We start from the raw sequence: 14,742 nt of genomic DNA, 5'->3' as shown, positions 1-14,742 counted from the left end.
GATCGAAGACTACACAGCCAGCGATCACGAGTACATCGTCTTTGAAGTGGTGGGACAGACGGGAACGAAACGAATGAGAATCCATCAACCCCCCGCGGTGGAATCTTCGTAAACTCGACGGAGGAAAATTTTCGGAAGAGTTAATGGCAGTACCGGCCGCAGGGGAGAGAATTCCCCCCGAACTGACGGGCCGGCAAAGAGAGGAAAGACTGACAGACGAGACGGTCAAATTAATAGACAGCTTGTGCAGAGGCACAATGCCGAAACGTCGACAGATACAACAAAGACAACCACAATATTTGTGGACGAACGAAATAGCCGAGTTACGCAGGATATGCCTGACAAATCGGCGACGAGTGATAAGGGCAGGGGGCGGACCCGAAAGGGAAAACATCCAAGCCATATACAAAACAACACGGAAGACGCTGATGAAAGCAATACGGGACAGCAAGACGCGATGCTGGAGGAAGCTTGACGGATTATTTCCGACGCACCCGATTAGGACAAACGTGATGGATGACGTGGACTCACAAATGACACCCACCTTTGCCGCTGAGGAGCTCATCAGAGCAACAAATGCGATGAAGACGGGTAAGGCACCGGGACCGGACGGAGTACAATCCAAGATCCTCCGACTTGTGGCTCATCTACGGCTGGAGATACTCCTCGACCTGTACAACACGTGTTTGACGACAGGAACGTTCAGCGACCGGTGGAAGGTGGGAAGGTTCGTTCTTATTCCAAAAGGTAGGAGCGATCCTGGCACGCCTTCGGCTTACAGTCCATTGAGTTTACTTGACGCGATTGGTAAACTCTTTGAACAACTACTGAGACCGAGACTAATGGATGCAATACAGACCGGAGGAGGTTTATCAGATTTGTAGTTCGGTTTCAGGAGGGGTCGATCGACGATTGGAGCGATCCAAAAGGTGGTCGACTCTTTCCTGGATCTAGACAGACACTGCCACGCAGCGCGAGCTATAGTGTTGCTGGCGACGCTCGACATTAGAAATATTCGGCCAGGTGGAAGGATATCTTCGAGGCGCTGAAAAGCAACTTCGGGATCCAGCCATATCTGCTTCGGGTTGTGGAGGATTAAAAACACCCAAAAAACAGACGGATAACGTACGAGACGATCGAGGGACAAGTAACGAGACAGGTCACCGCTGGGGTTGCATAGGGGTCGATACTGGGACCTGACTTCTGGAATGGCTTATACGATAGCTTGCTTCGGCTTGGGATGCTGCTCGGAGTGACCCTCGTCGCCTACGCTGATGACGTGGCGGTGGTGGTTACGGAGAGGTCCCCCGAGCTGGCGCAGCTGAAGCTGAACCAGACCATGAGATGAATCAGACGATGGATGACAGACCACGGACTACAACTCGCAACGGAAAAAACGGAACTGATGTTTCTCACGAGAAGACGCATACAGACGATACTGCACATCTGGGTGGGGACATGCGAAATAGAGACCAAGAGGGAAGTCAAGTACCTTGGGGTAACCCTCGATATGAAGATGACCTTCTTTCTTGCAAATACAACGGGACCGATATCGGGAAAACGACGACTGTTAATGTCGACAGCTCAATCGATCCTTCTATACGGCGCGGAAATATAGGCGGACTTCCTGAAAACAATGAAATACTGCAAGTTGATGATGATGGTACAGAGACAGGGCGCACTGCGAATCGCTTGCTCCTACCGAACAATTTCTGTGCAGGCTGTTTTGGTGGTAGCTGGCGTAATAGCCGTGGATCTTCTGGCCTTTGAACGCAAAAGGATCTACGGGAGCAGCGCGGACATAGGACGAAAGAACGCGGCAAACGCTGAACACGACAGGACAATTGACATTTGGCAAGGCCGGTGGACAGAGGAACGAGGTGGTAACTGGACGAGACGATTGATACGGGACTTGAGGCTGTGGCTCGGAAGGAAATTTCGTGATGTAAATTTCTACGTCACCCAGCTCTTGACGGCCCACGGGTACTTCCGACGGTACCTCTACAATATGAACAGACTACGAACACCCAACTATAAGTACTGTGAACACGAACGAGACGACGCGGAAACACGTTTTTCGCGTGTGACCGCTGGACAAGACTCAGACAGGAACTGGAAGAAACGGTCGGCAGCATCACCCCCGATAAAATCGTGGCTCTGATGCTGCGTGAACCCGCATGGTGGCGCTTAGTCGCTACCTATACGGAAACTATACTAAGACGTAAGAACGCGGACGGCTGCCTGATAGATGACTGAGCAGACGAAGTGACGCGACTTAACGAGATACGGAGGAACGACACGAACGGACGAACACAGACAGAACCTCCAGTCAGAAGTAATATCAACATAGTCCCTGGCTAGGGGTAAGGACACCAAGAAGATGGCGGTTTAGTGGGTAGGCCTATTTTTTTCGGGGAGTCCCACATAACCCCTCAGTCAGAAAGACTGAGGAGAATCCGCAACTCCTTGTAAAAAAATAATAATAATAATAATAATAATAATAATAATAATAATAATAAAGAGAAAGAAATAAAGATTATACCGTTTGACATTTTACATCAATGTTAACAAATAAATTGAAAATGAAACAACAAAGAGTGGTGGATGAGTTACATAAACCAGCACGTCGAAACTATCCGCGTAGAAAAGTTGATGTACGTGGAATAGATGAGGTATGGCAAGCTGATCTTGTAGAGATGCAAGGCTACTCGAGAGAGAAACAAGGCTTTCGATATCTATTAACTGTGATTGATATATTTTCAAAGTACGCTTGGGCAGTTCCTGTGTAACAAAAAACTAGTGTAGATGTTGCTCATGCAATGGAGTCTATATTAAAAAAAGGACGCACTCATAGAAATCTACATGTGGACCGTGACAAAGAATTCTACAATGCAAATTTTCAAAAACTAATGACAAAGTATAAAATAAATTTATATTCAACTTATAGCAATTTTAAGGCACGTATTTGTGAAGTTTCAATCGCATGCTAAAAAATGTCATGTGGAACAAATTCAGTCTACAAGGAAATTTCAAATGGATCGACATTCTAGCTGATTTATTGAAATCTTACAATAATCGAAAATATCGTACAATAGATATGAAGCCTAAAGACGTAACTTAAGAGAATGAAATTGCAAGTGTTGAGACGATTCTCTTGTGACCAACGTCTTTTCGTTAAGAGCCCTAAATTCAAAGTAGGCGATAAAGTACGTGTGAACAAGTCTAAAAACGTTTTCGAAAAAGGATACACTCCTAACTGGTCTACCGAGATTATTACTATTCAACGAGTTGCAAAGATAAAGCCTATCACTTATCATTTAAGAGATTACAAAGACAATCCAATTGTTGAAGGGTCTTACGAGCAAGAACTACAGAAAGTTATGTATCCTGATGTTTATTTCATTCAGAAAGTTTTAAGGAAACATGGTAATCAAGTATACGTTAAATGGTTCGGATTCGACAACTCGCACAATTCATGGATAGATAAGACTATACGTATGAAAGAATAAAGACGTTTATGTAAAGTAACTTTTATTCAAATAAATATCATAATAATAATAAATAATTTCTGTTTTATTTTTAATGGTAAGAGCCCCAACCTTCGCTTTCATCTTCCATTAGGTACTTCCATTAGATCTTCATCACTTGTGAGTCCATGAGAACAAGTCGAAACCTGCTTTAGTAGAAACACCTGTGACTCATTTGCCTCTCCACAATATATTTTATAATAAATTTATTGTAGATACTTTATTGAAATAAAGATACATTTTTGTTACATTAAATAATAAATTGAAATCTACCAGCGCTATGATACTCAATCTGTCAAAAATATTTTTGTACATGATCTGAAAGTAATATATAAAGGTCATAATGTTTCATGATGGCTCTTGAAATTCGTTCTGGTAAAATAAGTTGAAATTCAGCATCGAGCTCCAGAATGATTCGATTGTTATCTCGTTCCTTAAAGTTTGTCACTCAATAACAATGATTTTCTTCAAGTTCATAATGATTTTTCTCCAGTAGTGAATCAAAGGGCTTCATAGCTATTTTATTTAACATTTCCAAGCCCATCTTGCTATCGAAGATTTGAGAATAGTCGAGAAGGAAGTGAATACTACTGGTGATGATTCTTCTAACAGAATGACGTTTTCCGAGCTCTTCTCTCTCTCTTAAGACCATTACCCCACTACTACTTTTTTTTCTAGTCGCCACGACCGCCTCCCTCCATTTGCTGCTTCTTCAACCTCCACTTAGATTTTTAGTTTGTTAAGTGTATATAATATACAATGATTTTTTAGTATAGGTTCAAGAATTTGATTCATCATTATTATACGTTTTTTAAATAGTGCTCGCGATACTATACTACTTAGTTGCATAATACGACGTTGGAAGCGTTCTCGATCTCGTGCAAGCTTCCTCGAATCTTTGTCTTCAATAGGAAGATGATGAATTTGAATATTATCCGAAAACCATACATGTTTCGAAGCACAAATGCTCTTCTTGTTTCTTCTAATAGGCGCCATGATGAATCACAAGAGGATAGTCTTGCTATAGCTGTTTTTTCTCACTGAATGATGGTAATGCAAGCTATGCATCCTTCTTATGAATATATTAGAACTCGAATGATTGCCCTCTATCGGAACTTAAGGTTAATTATAGGAATAGTGAGAGTCCCAACCTTTACTCTCACCTCTGAGGTACTTCCTTTCGAATCGTCACTCATGAGTCACCTTTACAATGAGATACAATTCATTGGAAAGGGCTACATTATGCACTTCTTTTACCTCTCCACAAAAGGAAATAAGAGGATAGTTAAATAAAGGAAAAAAAATACTATTCGATGAGATATATTTTTTTTATTATTTATAGTGGAGCTATTTACATTAGTATTATAATACATTAATTATTATTCGTTGAAGATACAATTATGTTTAAATTCAAAGTTTGAACCGACAATATGATAAATAAACAGCTCCTCCTGCTCACTAGTCTGGTGCAGGTTTTTCAGCATTTCTTCATCTTTTTCAAGAACTATATTTACTCTTTTAGAAAGTAACACCTCAAATTCATCATCAATCGTAATGACAACGCTAAATCCGTATTTCGTTGTTAATCATCTAACTTTTGTAACTTGGTATAAAGTATTCAACGTAAGTTGAAACATCACCTTCCGAGGAAGGAAAGTCGTCTTGGAAACCTTATTTATTGCTGAGAAATCCGTTCTGTAAAATAAAAAATCAAGGAATTAATTATTTATTTATTACTAAGGTATTAATAAACTAAAGTTATTTAAATATCTTACTTGTTTCAATGGTAAGTAGAAAATCTATTGGAGGTCGATAATAAGACTGTTGCTTGAGCGAGAGCTGAACATCTGTGTCGAACAAGAGCGAGCTCTCGGTTTTATAAGTGTCAACCCCACTCTTAAAACTCAAGCCGCCGTCGCCGCTTCCCTCTCTTTCAGTCTGCTCTCTCTCTCATGATTCTTCATCTAAAACCATTCTCCCACTCTGTAGAATCTGATATCTATTGTTTCTCCCTCTCCATCACTAGTCATCAGCGCCATATAGTAACTGTCGAAGGAGTAGAATTCTTTCGCTAGTGCTGCCCTCTAGAATTATTTTCTTCAATTCTGGATCTTCTCATATTACTATTTCCTTCTATCACTTCGTCTTCTTCTCTATACCTCTTTCTTCGTAGCTGTTCAACTCTTTCATTTCGGCAATTTCGAGAGTTTTATAATGCCCCCATGGAAGTATGTCCGAATTATTATCAAAAATACAGCGTTTATCATCATGAGGGCATAGTGCTGTTTTTTCCTCTTTCTCTCTGTTATTACTTGATATAATTTAGATCGAATATTACATTGGGTACGTTTAAAAATTTCTATTTCGTTTAAACAATTTCGATAATCTGAGTGATTGATTGTATTTTTAACTGTATGTTTTTTCACTGTTTTTGCCTTTTTCAAGGACTCCTTATTTATAATTTTGATACTGTATAGTTTACTTCGTAACCCAATGTACTCTCTCATAATAGCAGTATTGCACTCATCCTTCATAACACGGAGAACTTTTTTGTTAGATAGAGGTATACTGAATTGATTATCGGCAGGATAGTCTAATGTGTCAAATTTATCAAAGTCTACTTTCATGATCTCATACATATCGACATCTTGAATTTCACAAATGAGGCTGTCAGTATCACGATAAAGTAATTTACATTTTTCACCAATTCGTTGCTTCATGTATCCACAATGAAGGTCATAGACTAATGTTTTTGAAAGATCTAATACGCATAGACCGATGTATATAGGTTTTCTAATACTGATAGTTATCCAGGATAATTGAATAGCAGCTAAATTTCCACGAAAGATGGAACTACTATGGAAATTTGGTCGGGCAATTCGTGCTTCAGCGCCATATCTACTCCTCCATTGATTGATCAGTTAAACATCTTTTCTATTCCTTTCGTATTACATCGTTTTTTCATATACTGCATTAATCATGAGCTTGTAAAATAATTTTTCAAACTCATTTTTAGATTGCTTTCTTTTTTCAGTATTTAAATCAATATATGGTTTCAGTCCTAGCTTTTGTTTGAATTCTAGCGCTCTATATATCTTTTTGAGTTTTAATTCATATTTGACAGCTTGTTTTAATGCTCTTTAATGAATAACGTATCGTTCTTTGTCATAAAAAGTTGTCAAAAGTTTTTTCTGTTTTGATCCAGGTGGTTTAGTATGTTCGGAACAAGGAGGTAGGTCTTTATGATCATCATGTAGATCTTGTGGGAACTCTAGGTCTACTTCTAAAATATAGCCGACGTCGCTATCATCAGAGACATTAAAAAAATTTGATATATCCACATTTGAAACCCATTTGAAGCCCTCAAATGGTAGTGATTGAGTAATAGCCCAACCATAAAGGTTGTTTACGTTATAATACATTAAAATTTTATTTGGCTTATCCTTATTGAATTCTTCACCCATATATTTATTGTCTGCTTTTGAAAATCAATTGCAGCATTGACTAATACCTCCACGAATACCTTTTTGAATGAATAAAACCATATCTATATCTATTAATAGTTCAAGCTTCATATTTGTATATTTTAACATCGCGTCCCATGTTAATCCACGGGTAGGGTAATAATGAGCTGGATCGAGATCATATGCATTCTTACAGCTTGATCGAAATGATGATAAGTTTTCCATAAATTTTTAATTGTTTCTTCAAAATAGGCGATAGAAGTCATGTTATTAGTTATCTCGTTTTTATTGTCTTGTAGAGTTACTTATCTGTAGTTGTATAAAGGATTATTATGATGAGAGGATGGAAAAGGTAGCGAACAGGTCTGAAATGAACTCGTTCTCAGTTGGTAATTAATATTGGTTTATTTATCAAGTCAATAAGGATTAAACTAACTACTGAGAAACTACTTGCAAATAGGGTAAGGCAAGCTTAGCTCGCAGACTGTCTGGAGAGACTGCGCTCTTTTGCTAGGCCTTATAAAGGTTAAGTGAGGGCGCTGCCAGCAAACTGAGAGCGCTGCCTACAAAGTGAGGACGCTGCTTGCAGAGTGAGGGCGTTGCAAGCAATACTATTATCTCTGTAGGTAGTATATGGAAGGGATATTTGAAAAGTAAACCTTAATTTATTTTGAACTAGTTTACTTGGTGACGGTTTTTGTGCCTTCAGAGACGGCGTGCTTGGCAAGTTCACCAGGAAGAAGAAGCGTGACAGCGGTCTGAATCTCCCGAGATGCGATGGTCGATCTCTTGTTTTAATGAGCCAGGCGAGAAGTTTCTACGGCAATGCGCTTAAAGTTATCGTTGACAAAACTGTTCATAATACTCATAGCCTTGCTAGAAACGCTAGTATCGGGATGAACCTGCTTTAAAACTTTGTAGATGTAAATGGCGTAGGATTCTTTTCTTTTCTTTCCGCGCTTCTTCTTATCTCCTTTGTTAATATTTTTCTAGGCATTACCAGATTTTTTAACTACCTTGCCGCTGGATTTACCAGTAGATGCCATGATAACTGACTACTTTGAACGTTAACGAGAACGAGTAAAGCAACGACGTCTAAGCATAGATTTTGGATGCTCATTGCTTGAAAATCGTTACTCTATTCTTCTTATGCAAACATTGATTACAAGTTTAACTGCGTTTAACGCTCTCTCTGTCTCTCTCTCTCTTTCTTGTAGATAAAGAATCTGAGAAACGACCTCGCCAGTCATCCTGAGAACTACGGGAAATACGAGAGATTTATACATAGGTCTGTGATCTTTCTGTTTTCTAGACTATAGTGGAGATCTAAGCATAGGTCTGTGATTCACTACTATACGTCACATATGAAGAAGCTGAATACTTTTCGGAAATATTTCATATTTTATCATTTTTATCGTGGACTAATAAAAAAATTACCGAAATTCTTCCCGTGTTCCATATATGTTATCAAAAAAGTATGTAAAATACATGACATATTATTCTACTTTCTAGCATGTATCCGTGCTTGTATTATCGATAATGATATAAAAAAAACCGCATATGCTGACTCAGACTTTATCAGAAACATTTAAACTTTTTGAAAAGCACTTTCCACATATCAAAATTAGTGTTTCATCATTGTGCGATAATCGTTCTCGTAAATGCCTTTTAACACAACATTTAAAGGGAGATTTTAACCTCTAGGTATGTACATTTACGTCACGCTAAATGAAGGATAATATTGAATGGTCTAATTCCACATGTAAAGTTAATGAAAGACGAATAAGCTGTACAAACTTGAAAATTATTATGTTAAAAAAAATAGAGTATTTTATTGTAATTAAAACACTTTTCGGATTGTTGGACACAGATAATAATAGATATGTATATATCTCTTAGATAAGATAATAAGAGATATATACATATCTGTTATTATCTGTGTAAGTATACATCTGTGACTGCTCGACAATCTATTCACAGGCAATTGATTCATTTATTTGTATACATATTGTATTATTGTTTATTTATTAATGTTGTATATAATATGAATATTAAATTATACGACATTTTTCAGAATACAATACTTAACAAGTTCACACTTTAGCTATTTATCATCTTATACCATGCAGTATACACTATTCATGGAAACTTGTACAATCCTATGCTTGTTTGCTGCAATGAATGATGCTGTTGTTCCAAATATTAAAATCGGTAACTATCTATATTATTGAAAATTTCTATAATAATCTTTGAATTTTCCAATCTTATAAAAAATATATTTTATCATGAGTGAATAAAGTGAATAAAGGTGACTGGAAGTGTCCTACAATGTATGTGGTAGTAAATACATATGGCTTCTATACTTAATTTTGTATTGAGAGTAGAAAATTAGTTTATTTCTTATCTACCTCTTTCATTCTTGCCTTTACTCTTGGTAAGGCATAGTGACTGACGTTGGGCATAATGTAAGCGTCTATTTATGCATACTTTCTTTCAGCTGCCGATGCTTATCGATGAGTGGTATAAGAAGTCCAAAGATTTCTGACAATGGGAAAAGAGAAATAGAATGAGAGAGAGAGGCAGCGAGAGATAGGTCCACACAGGCCTGCGACGTGTGGCTGATAAGAGCTGCGTCGCATATCACCGAAAAGTAGAATGTAAAAATAAAAAAAACAATGGTTAACAGTTTTAGGTAAGAAAGGGTTTATTCTTAGCACAACGCCTATCAAGAGAGCTGCGTTTTTTTCTGGCTTTATAAAATACACCGTGGATTTTATTGTGGAAATGATCTAGTCTCATTTTTCATCTGCAAGGGAAATATTAAAAGCACCATGAGCAGAGGAACAGAGGGTTACGCTATCCTATTTCTTTCTCCGTTGGCTCGTTAACGTTTCGCCAGACATAGACATCTTTATTTGCAATCCAGTGAAGAAGAAAGAAGGACACCGTCAGTGCTATTTTATTACCACAGTATCTTCGGTATTTAAGTATTAAGGTCAGGCCATTAATTTATCTCTTTCATTAAATCTCTTTCTCGTTATAGCAAACTCGTAGCTGCGTTAGAGTAAGTTTAGGTAATATTGTGGGTAACAAAGCGTTCAATCACCAGATACTATGCGTTTCATTGCTCACAATCAACTCCTTAGGTTAAGTTACTGGTGACAGCTATAAGCAACCAAGGCATTAATTCGCCAGGCAGCTTAGTTTTCTTCGTCAAGTAATTTGTTAAATTTTAGGTTCTCTATATTTTGTCTCATTTTAATATTTGAAAGTGCTCGTTTGTTTGTTTATTGAATATAATATAGATAATTTTTTCATTCAATGGTATAAGAAATCATTTGATTTACCCTCTTCTTCTTACCCTGTGGATTCCTAAAAGGAAGTGTGCCTTTTTTACTCTTCTTTTTCTCTTGTGGGGATATAAAACGATCGGTCGGGTATGTAAGTAACGGTGAAATTAATGTGAATTCCCGCAAACATATATTAAGCTGTATACTAAGTGGAATATACTTTATATTTGATATATTAAGTTATATATTAGGTGTACAAATAAGTTTTGAGGGTTTTTTGTAACTTTGATGCTTTATTTAGAGAAAATGGTAAACTATATATTATTCAAAGTATTCGCCATCGTTAGACACAACTTTTTCCCATCTCTCAGATAGCATACGGATCCCACTTTCAAAAAATTCCTCATCTTTTAAGGCGATCCAAAAATCGATTCAATTTTTGGATTCTTCGTCAGAAGTAAAATGCTGCTCGGATAGACCATGAGCCATTGACCGGAACAAGTAGTAGTCACTAGGGGCAATGTCAAGTGAATATGGCGGGTGGGGTAGGACATTCCATTGAAGCCCCTCTAAAGTGTCTTTAACGACATTTGCAACATGTGGACGAGAGTTGTCGTACTGAGAGATGATTTTTTCGTGTCTTTTGGCATATTGAGGGCGTCTGACCTTCAATGCTCGGCTCAATTGCATCAATTGTTGTTGATAAAGTTCTCTAGTAATCGTTTCATTAGAATAGAGTAGTTCATAATATATCACTCCGAGCTGATTCCACCAGATACACAGAAGAAGCTTCTTGCTGTGAATATTTGATTTGGCCGTTGAAATTGATGGATGGCCGGGCTTACCCAACGATTTTCTGCACTTTGGGTTGTCGTAGTGGATCCACTTTTCATCCTCCGTTACGATTCGATGCAAAGAACTCTTACGATTTTGTCTTTCAAGCAGTTGTTCGCACATGCAAAGACGACGTTCGACGTCTCTTGGTTCGAGTTCATACAGAACCCAAGTTCCTTGTTTTCGCACCATATTCATGGCCTTGAGATGGTATAAAATCACTTGCTGAGTCATCCCTAAAATTACAGAAAGTTCTTCTTGAGTTTGGTATGAATCTTGATCCAATAACGCCTCCAACTCAGTGTCCTGAAACTTTACTGGCCTTCCTTCGCGTTCTTTGTCGCTGGTATCAAAATCGCCATTCTTAAAGCACCGGAATCAGTACTCACATCTTTTTCTTGATGGAGCATGTTCTCCATATGCTTCAAATAGTAATAGATGTTCATCAACTTCACTTTTCTTTAAATAAAAACAAAAAAGGAGCGCTTCCCGCAATTTGTGTTTTGTTGACACAAAAGTTGATATGGTTAGGATACAGAAATAGTCTATTGTTTATCCTTCAGCTCAATGAAACATACAGATTTTTGGAGGGAAATGATGATACTTTAACGTGAAGATAGTCAAAAATGGTTTGATGGGCAATTCTTGGCTATTTCAAACAGTTTAAAACTTCAAATCACCAATTTTGTTCAAAGTTGGTAGACTTGTTACCTATACAGAGGTCAACATCTGTGCAGAGTTTTAGATCAAAATATTGATAAGGGGCCGACTTATCAACTGTTGAAAAAATATTGGACTTTTTTTTATTAATTCGATTTCTCGGAGACTAATAAAGATATGGACATGATTCTTTTTTTAAAAGACGCGGAAAGAGTTTCACTTTTAAAATGTAAATAATAAATGTAACGGGGGGATAAATCTGCAAAAATGAGAAATTTATTTAAGAACAAACTAACCACGATGCAGAGCAAACCGCCGCTCCGTTAACACGTATGTTAATACGTGTATTCGCCTTAACGTCAGCTGATTTAACTTAGTTGTCTTCGATTAAGCAGAGTTGAACAGACCTTAAGTCACGTGCCTTGTGATACTCGATGAGTTTTAAGTGTAATCGACTTTGCTCCTAATCCACTTAATCCCCTAGCTATAATCGGATTAAAACCTAAGCCTTTTTCAATTGTTTAAACTATTAGGAAAAATTATATGACGAAATCGGCGAATAACTTTAATAGATTTTATTAATAAAAATCTCTACAGTCTTTGTCGGGCCGAAAGACTGACGCACGCGAATAGGATTTACAATTAAATAACTTTCGGTGAGAAAGAGAGAGAGAGAAGATACGAATATTGGCGCGATCTAACGCTCGACGCGAATACAAAAAATTAACGCTAATACGGTTGGGCAAAATACCAAATGTATTTTGTCACGCGATAATTAAGGGAGGTGCACCTACCCTGCGGTGCAATTACGGTGATCAGCCGTAATTGTTGAAGCAAATTAAAGGTGCTCCTCAGATCAGAATCAGCTGTGCTGCCTCGATTGCAAATCTGCTGTATAATTGCTGTCGCTTTTGCTGCTGCTTCCATGATAATGCTACTGTTGCTGCTTCCTCGCTCACCCTTGCACACGTATCCAAAATCCAAGTAATCTTTTTTATTGGCAAATCGTTGGAACACTGTGCTAAACTATTTTGGCGGTACTACACAAGTAACAGCTGAGACGTAACTGCTAATTCAAAAGATCGCGCGCCCCCCCTCTCTCTGAATACTTAGAACTAACGCGCGAAAATCAGAATCGCGAACGGTTCGATTAATTGAATCGACTACCGTTGCATAAAATACCAAATAATTTATTTATGCCATTGTTATAAACAATTTTTTCAAAAAATCGACGATATCTCAAAAAACGATATATTTTTTTTTTTAATTTTTGTACCATCGTATTCCTTGTCATTTTTTACACAAGAACCCGTTGAGAAAATCGTGTGCCCGCTTTAGGATTAAGATAGCACTAAAATGAAACGAACCACGCGCTAGCCGCTCGGCCGCTCGGCCGTCTGCTACTCGTGCGGTTCCAACGTTGCTTGCTGCAATTGCCTTCTTTAAAGAATAAATAATTTCATATTCTAACAGTCTATATGTATTTATTTAAATAATATATAGATGTATTAATTAAGTAAGTAATGTAAATGAACTATTTTTTTATACAATCTGATATAATATTGAAATTAAACATTCGCTCTCTGCGTTTGAGCGGGCTTGAGACCGACGCATATTTAGGATGCGGCCGCATTAAAAATGTTTTTCTATGGGACCTACACCATAATACTCTTAATAAGTTATTTACAAGTAATTTTACAAAAAAAAACCCTTTAAATTATGCGTATTATTTCAAATTCAGAAGAGTATGAAGTTTTTTTTACTTTAATTTCCGTTGTATTGTCATCACTAACTGGAATGAATGCATACAGTGATTGTGTTCCTTGTATAGTAAGAGCATCTATACATGCTACTTTCAAAAATTTCATATTCTTCTTGACTACAGAAAATAAACGTTATTTTAGGCATAACTTGCTTCGCCCATTTGTAAAATTCTGCAGAATTACTTATGATTTTATCGAGCAAGCTTTCTCGTCGAGCTAATCTTTTTATACCTCCACCAATTGCATCACATGGACTTTTAACATGATAACTTGCAAAAAATGCCACTCTGCTCTAAATAGAATAAATGCCGTAATATCGAACTAAGTTTAGAAAATTCATTCTATTTTTATATTGGCTTCCGGCACCATCACTAACATAAATAATTTTTTTTACAGTATTTTGAAATGTATTTTTAACGAATTCAATTAAATTTTTTTGATATTTAGCATAAATTCTTTTTCGTAAGAAATTCAAAGACTTTTAAAGACTTCTAGAAGCTATTACAAATTGGTGTTTATATTTTCTACCATATATTTTTGCATATACGTCATTCTCACGCCCGATCTAACGCACAGAGCAAATGTTTCATTCAATGTTGTTTCAGATTTATATTACTTATATTACTTTACTTATATTACTTTATATTACGTTATATTAAGTAAATGAGTCATCAAAATTTAATTTAAATTTAATTACTTATTTAATTAATTAATTTATATATTATTTAAATAAATACATATAAACTGTTAGAATATGAAATTATTTATTCTTTAAAGAAGGCAATTGCAGCAAGCAACGTTGGAACGTTAGTGCTATCTTAATCCTAATAGCGGGCACTCGATTTTCTCACCGATTTCTTGTGTAAAAAATGACAAGGAACACGATGGTGCAAAAATTAAAAAAAAAAAATATCGTTTTTTAAGATATCGTCGATTTTGTGGAAAAATTGTTTATAACAATGGCATAAATAAATGATTTGGTATTTTATTATTTACATTTTAAAAGTGAAACTCTTTCCGCGTCTTTTAAAAAAAGAATCATGTCCATATCTTTATTAGTCTCAGAGAAATCGAATTAATAAAAAAAAGTCCAATATTTTTTCAACAGTTGATAAGTCGGCCTCTTATCAATATTTTGATCTAAAACTCTGCACAGATGTTAACCTCTGTATAGATAACAAGTCTACCAACTTTAAACAAAATT

General features: G+C 36.8%; 1 protein-coding gene across 3 annotated transcripts in view; it reads left to right on the top strand.

The window, feature by feature from the left end:
* LOC131669076 (glutamate receptor ionotropic, kainate 2-like) overlaps positions 1–14,742 on the top strand; it is a 1,402,504-nt gene that overhangs the window by 130,960 nt on the left and 1,256,802 nt on the right. For all 3 annotated transcript variants that reach the window (XM_058943701.1, XM_058943682.1, XM_058943691.1), the window contains exon 2: positions 9,066–9,202. In XM_058943701.1, the coding sequence (XP_058799684.1) occupies positions 9,115–9,202 (88 nt within the window). In that variant the 5' untranslated portion in view covers positions 9,066–9,114. The remainder of the gene's footprint in view (positions 1–9,065; positions 9,203–14,742) is intronic.

The sequence above is a fragment of the Phymastichus coffea genome, unplaced genomic scaffold (genome assembly GCF_024137745.1).
Source record: "Phymastichus coffea isolate CEN01 unplaced genomic scaffold, Cenicafe_Pcof_1.1 PCOF00007, whole genome shotgun sequence".
NCBI classification, from domain to species: Eukaryota; Metazoa; Arthropoda; class Insecta; order Hymenoptera; family Eulophidae; genus Phymastichus; species Phymastichus coffea.
This window is presented reverse-complemented; position numbering and strand designations above follow the sequence as displayed.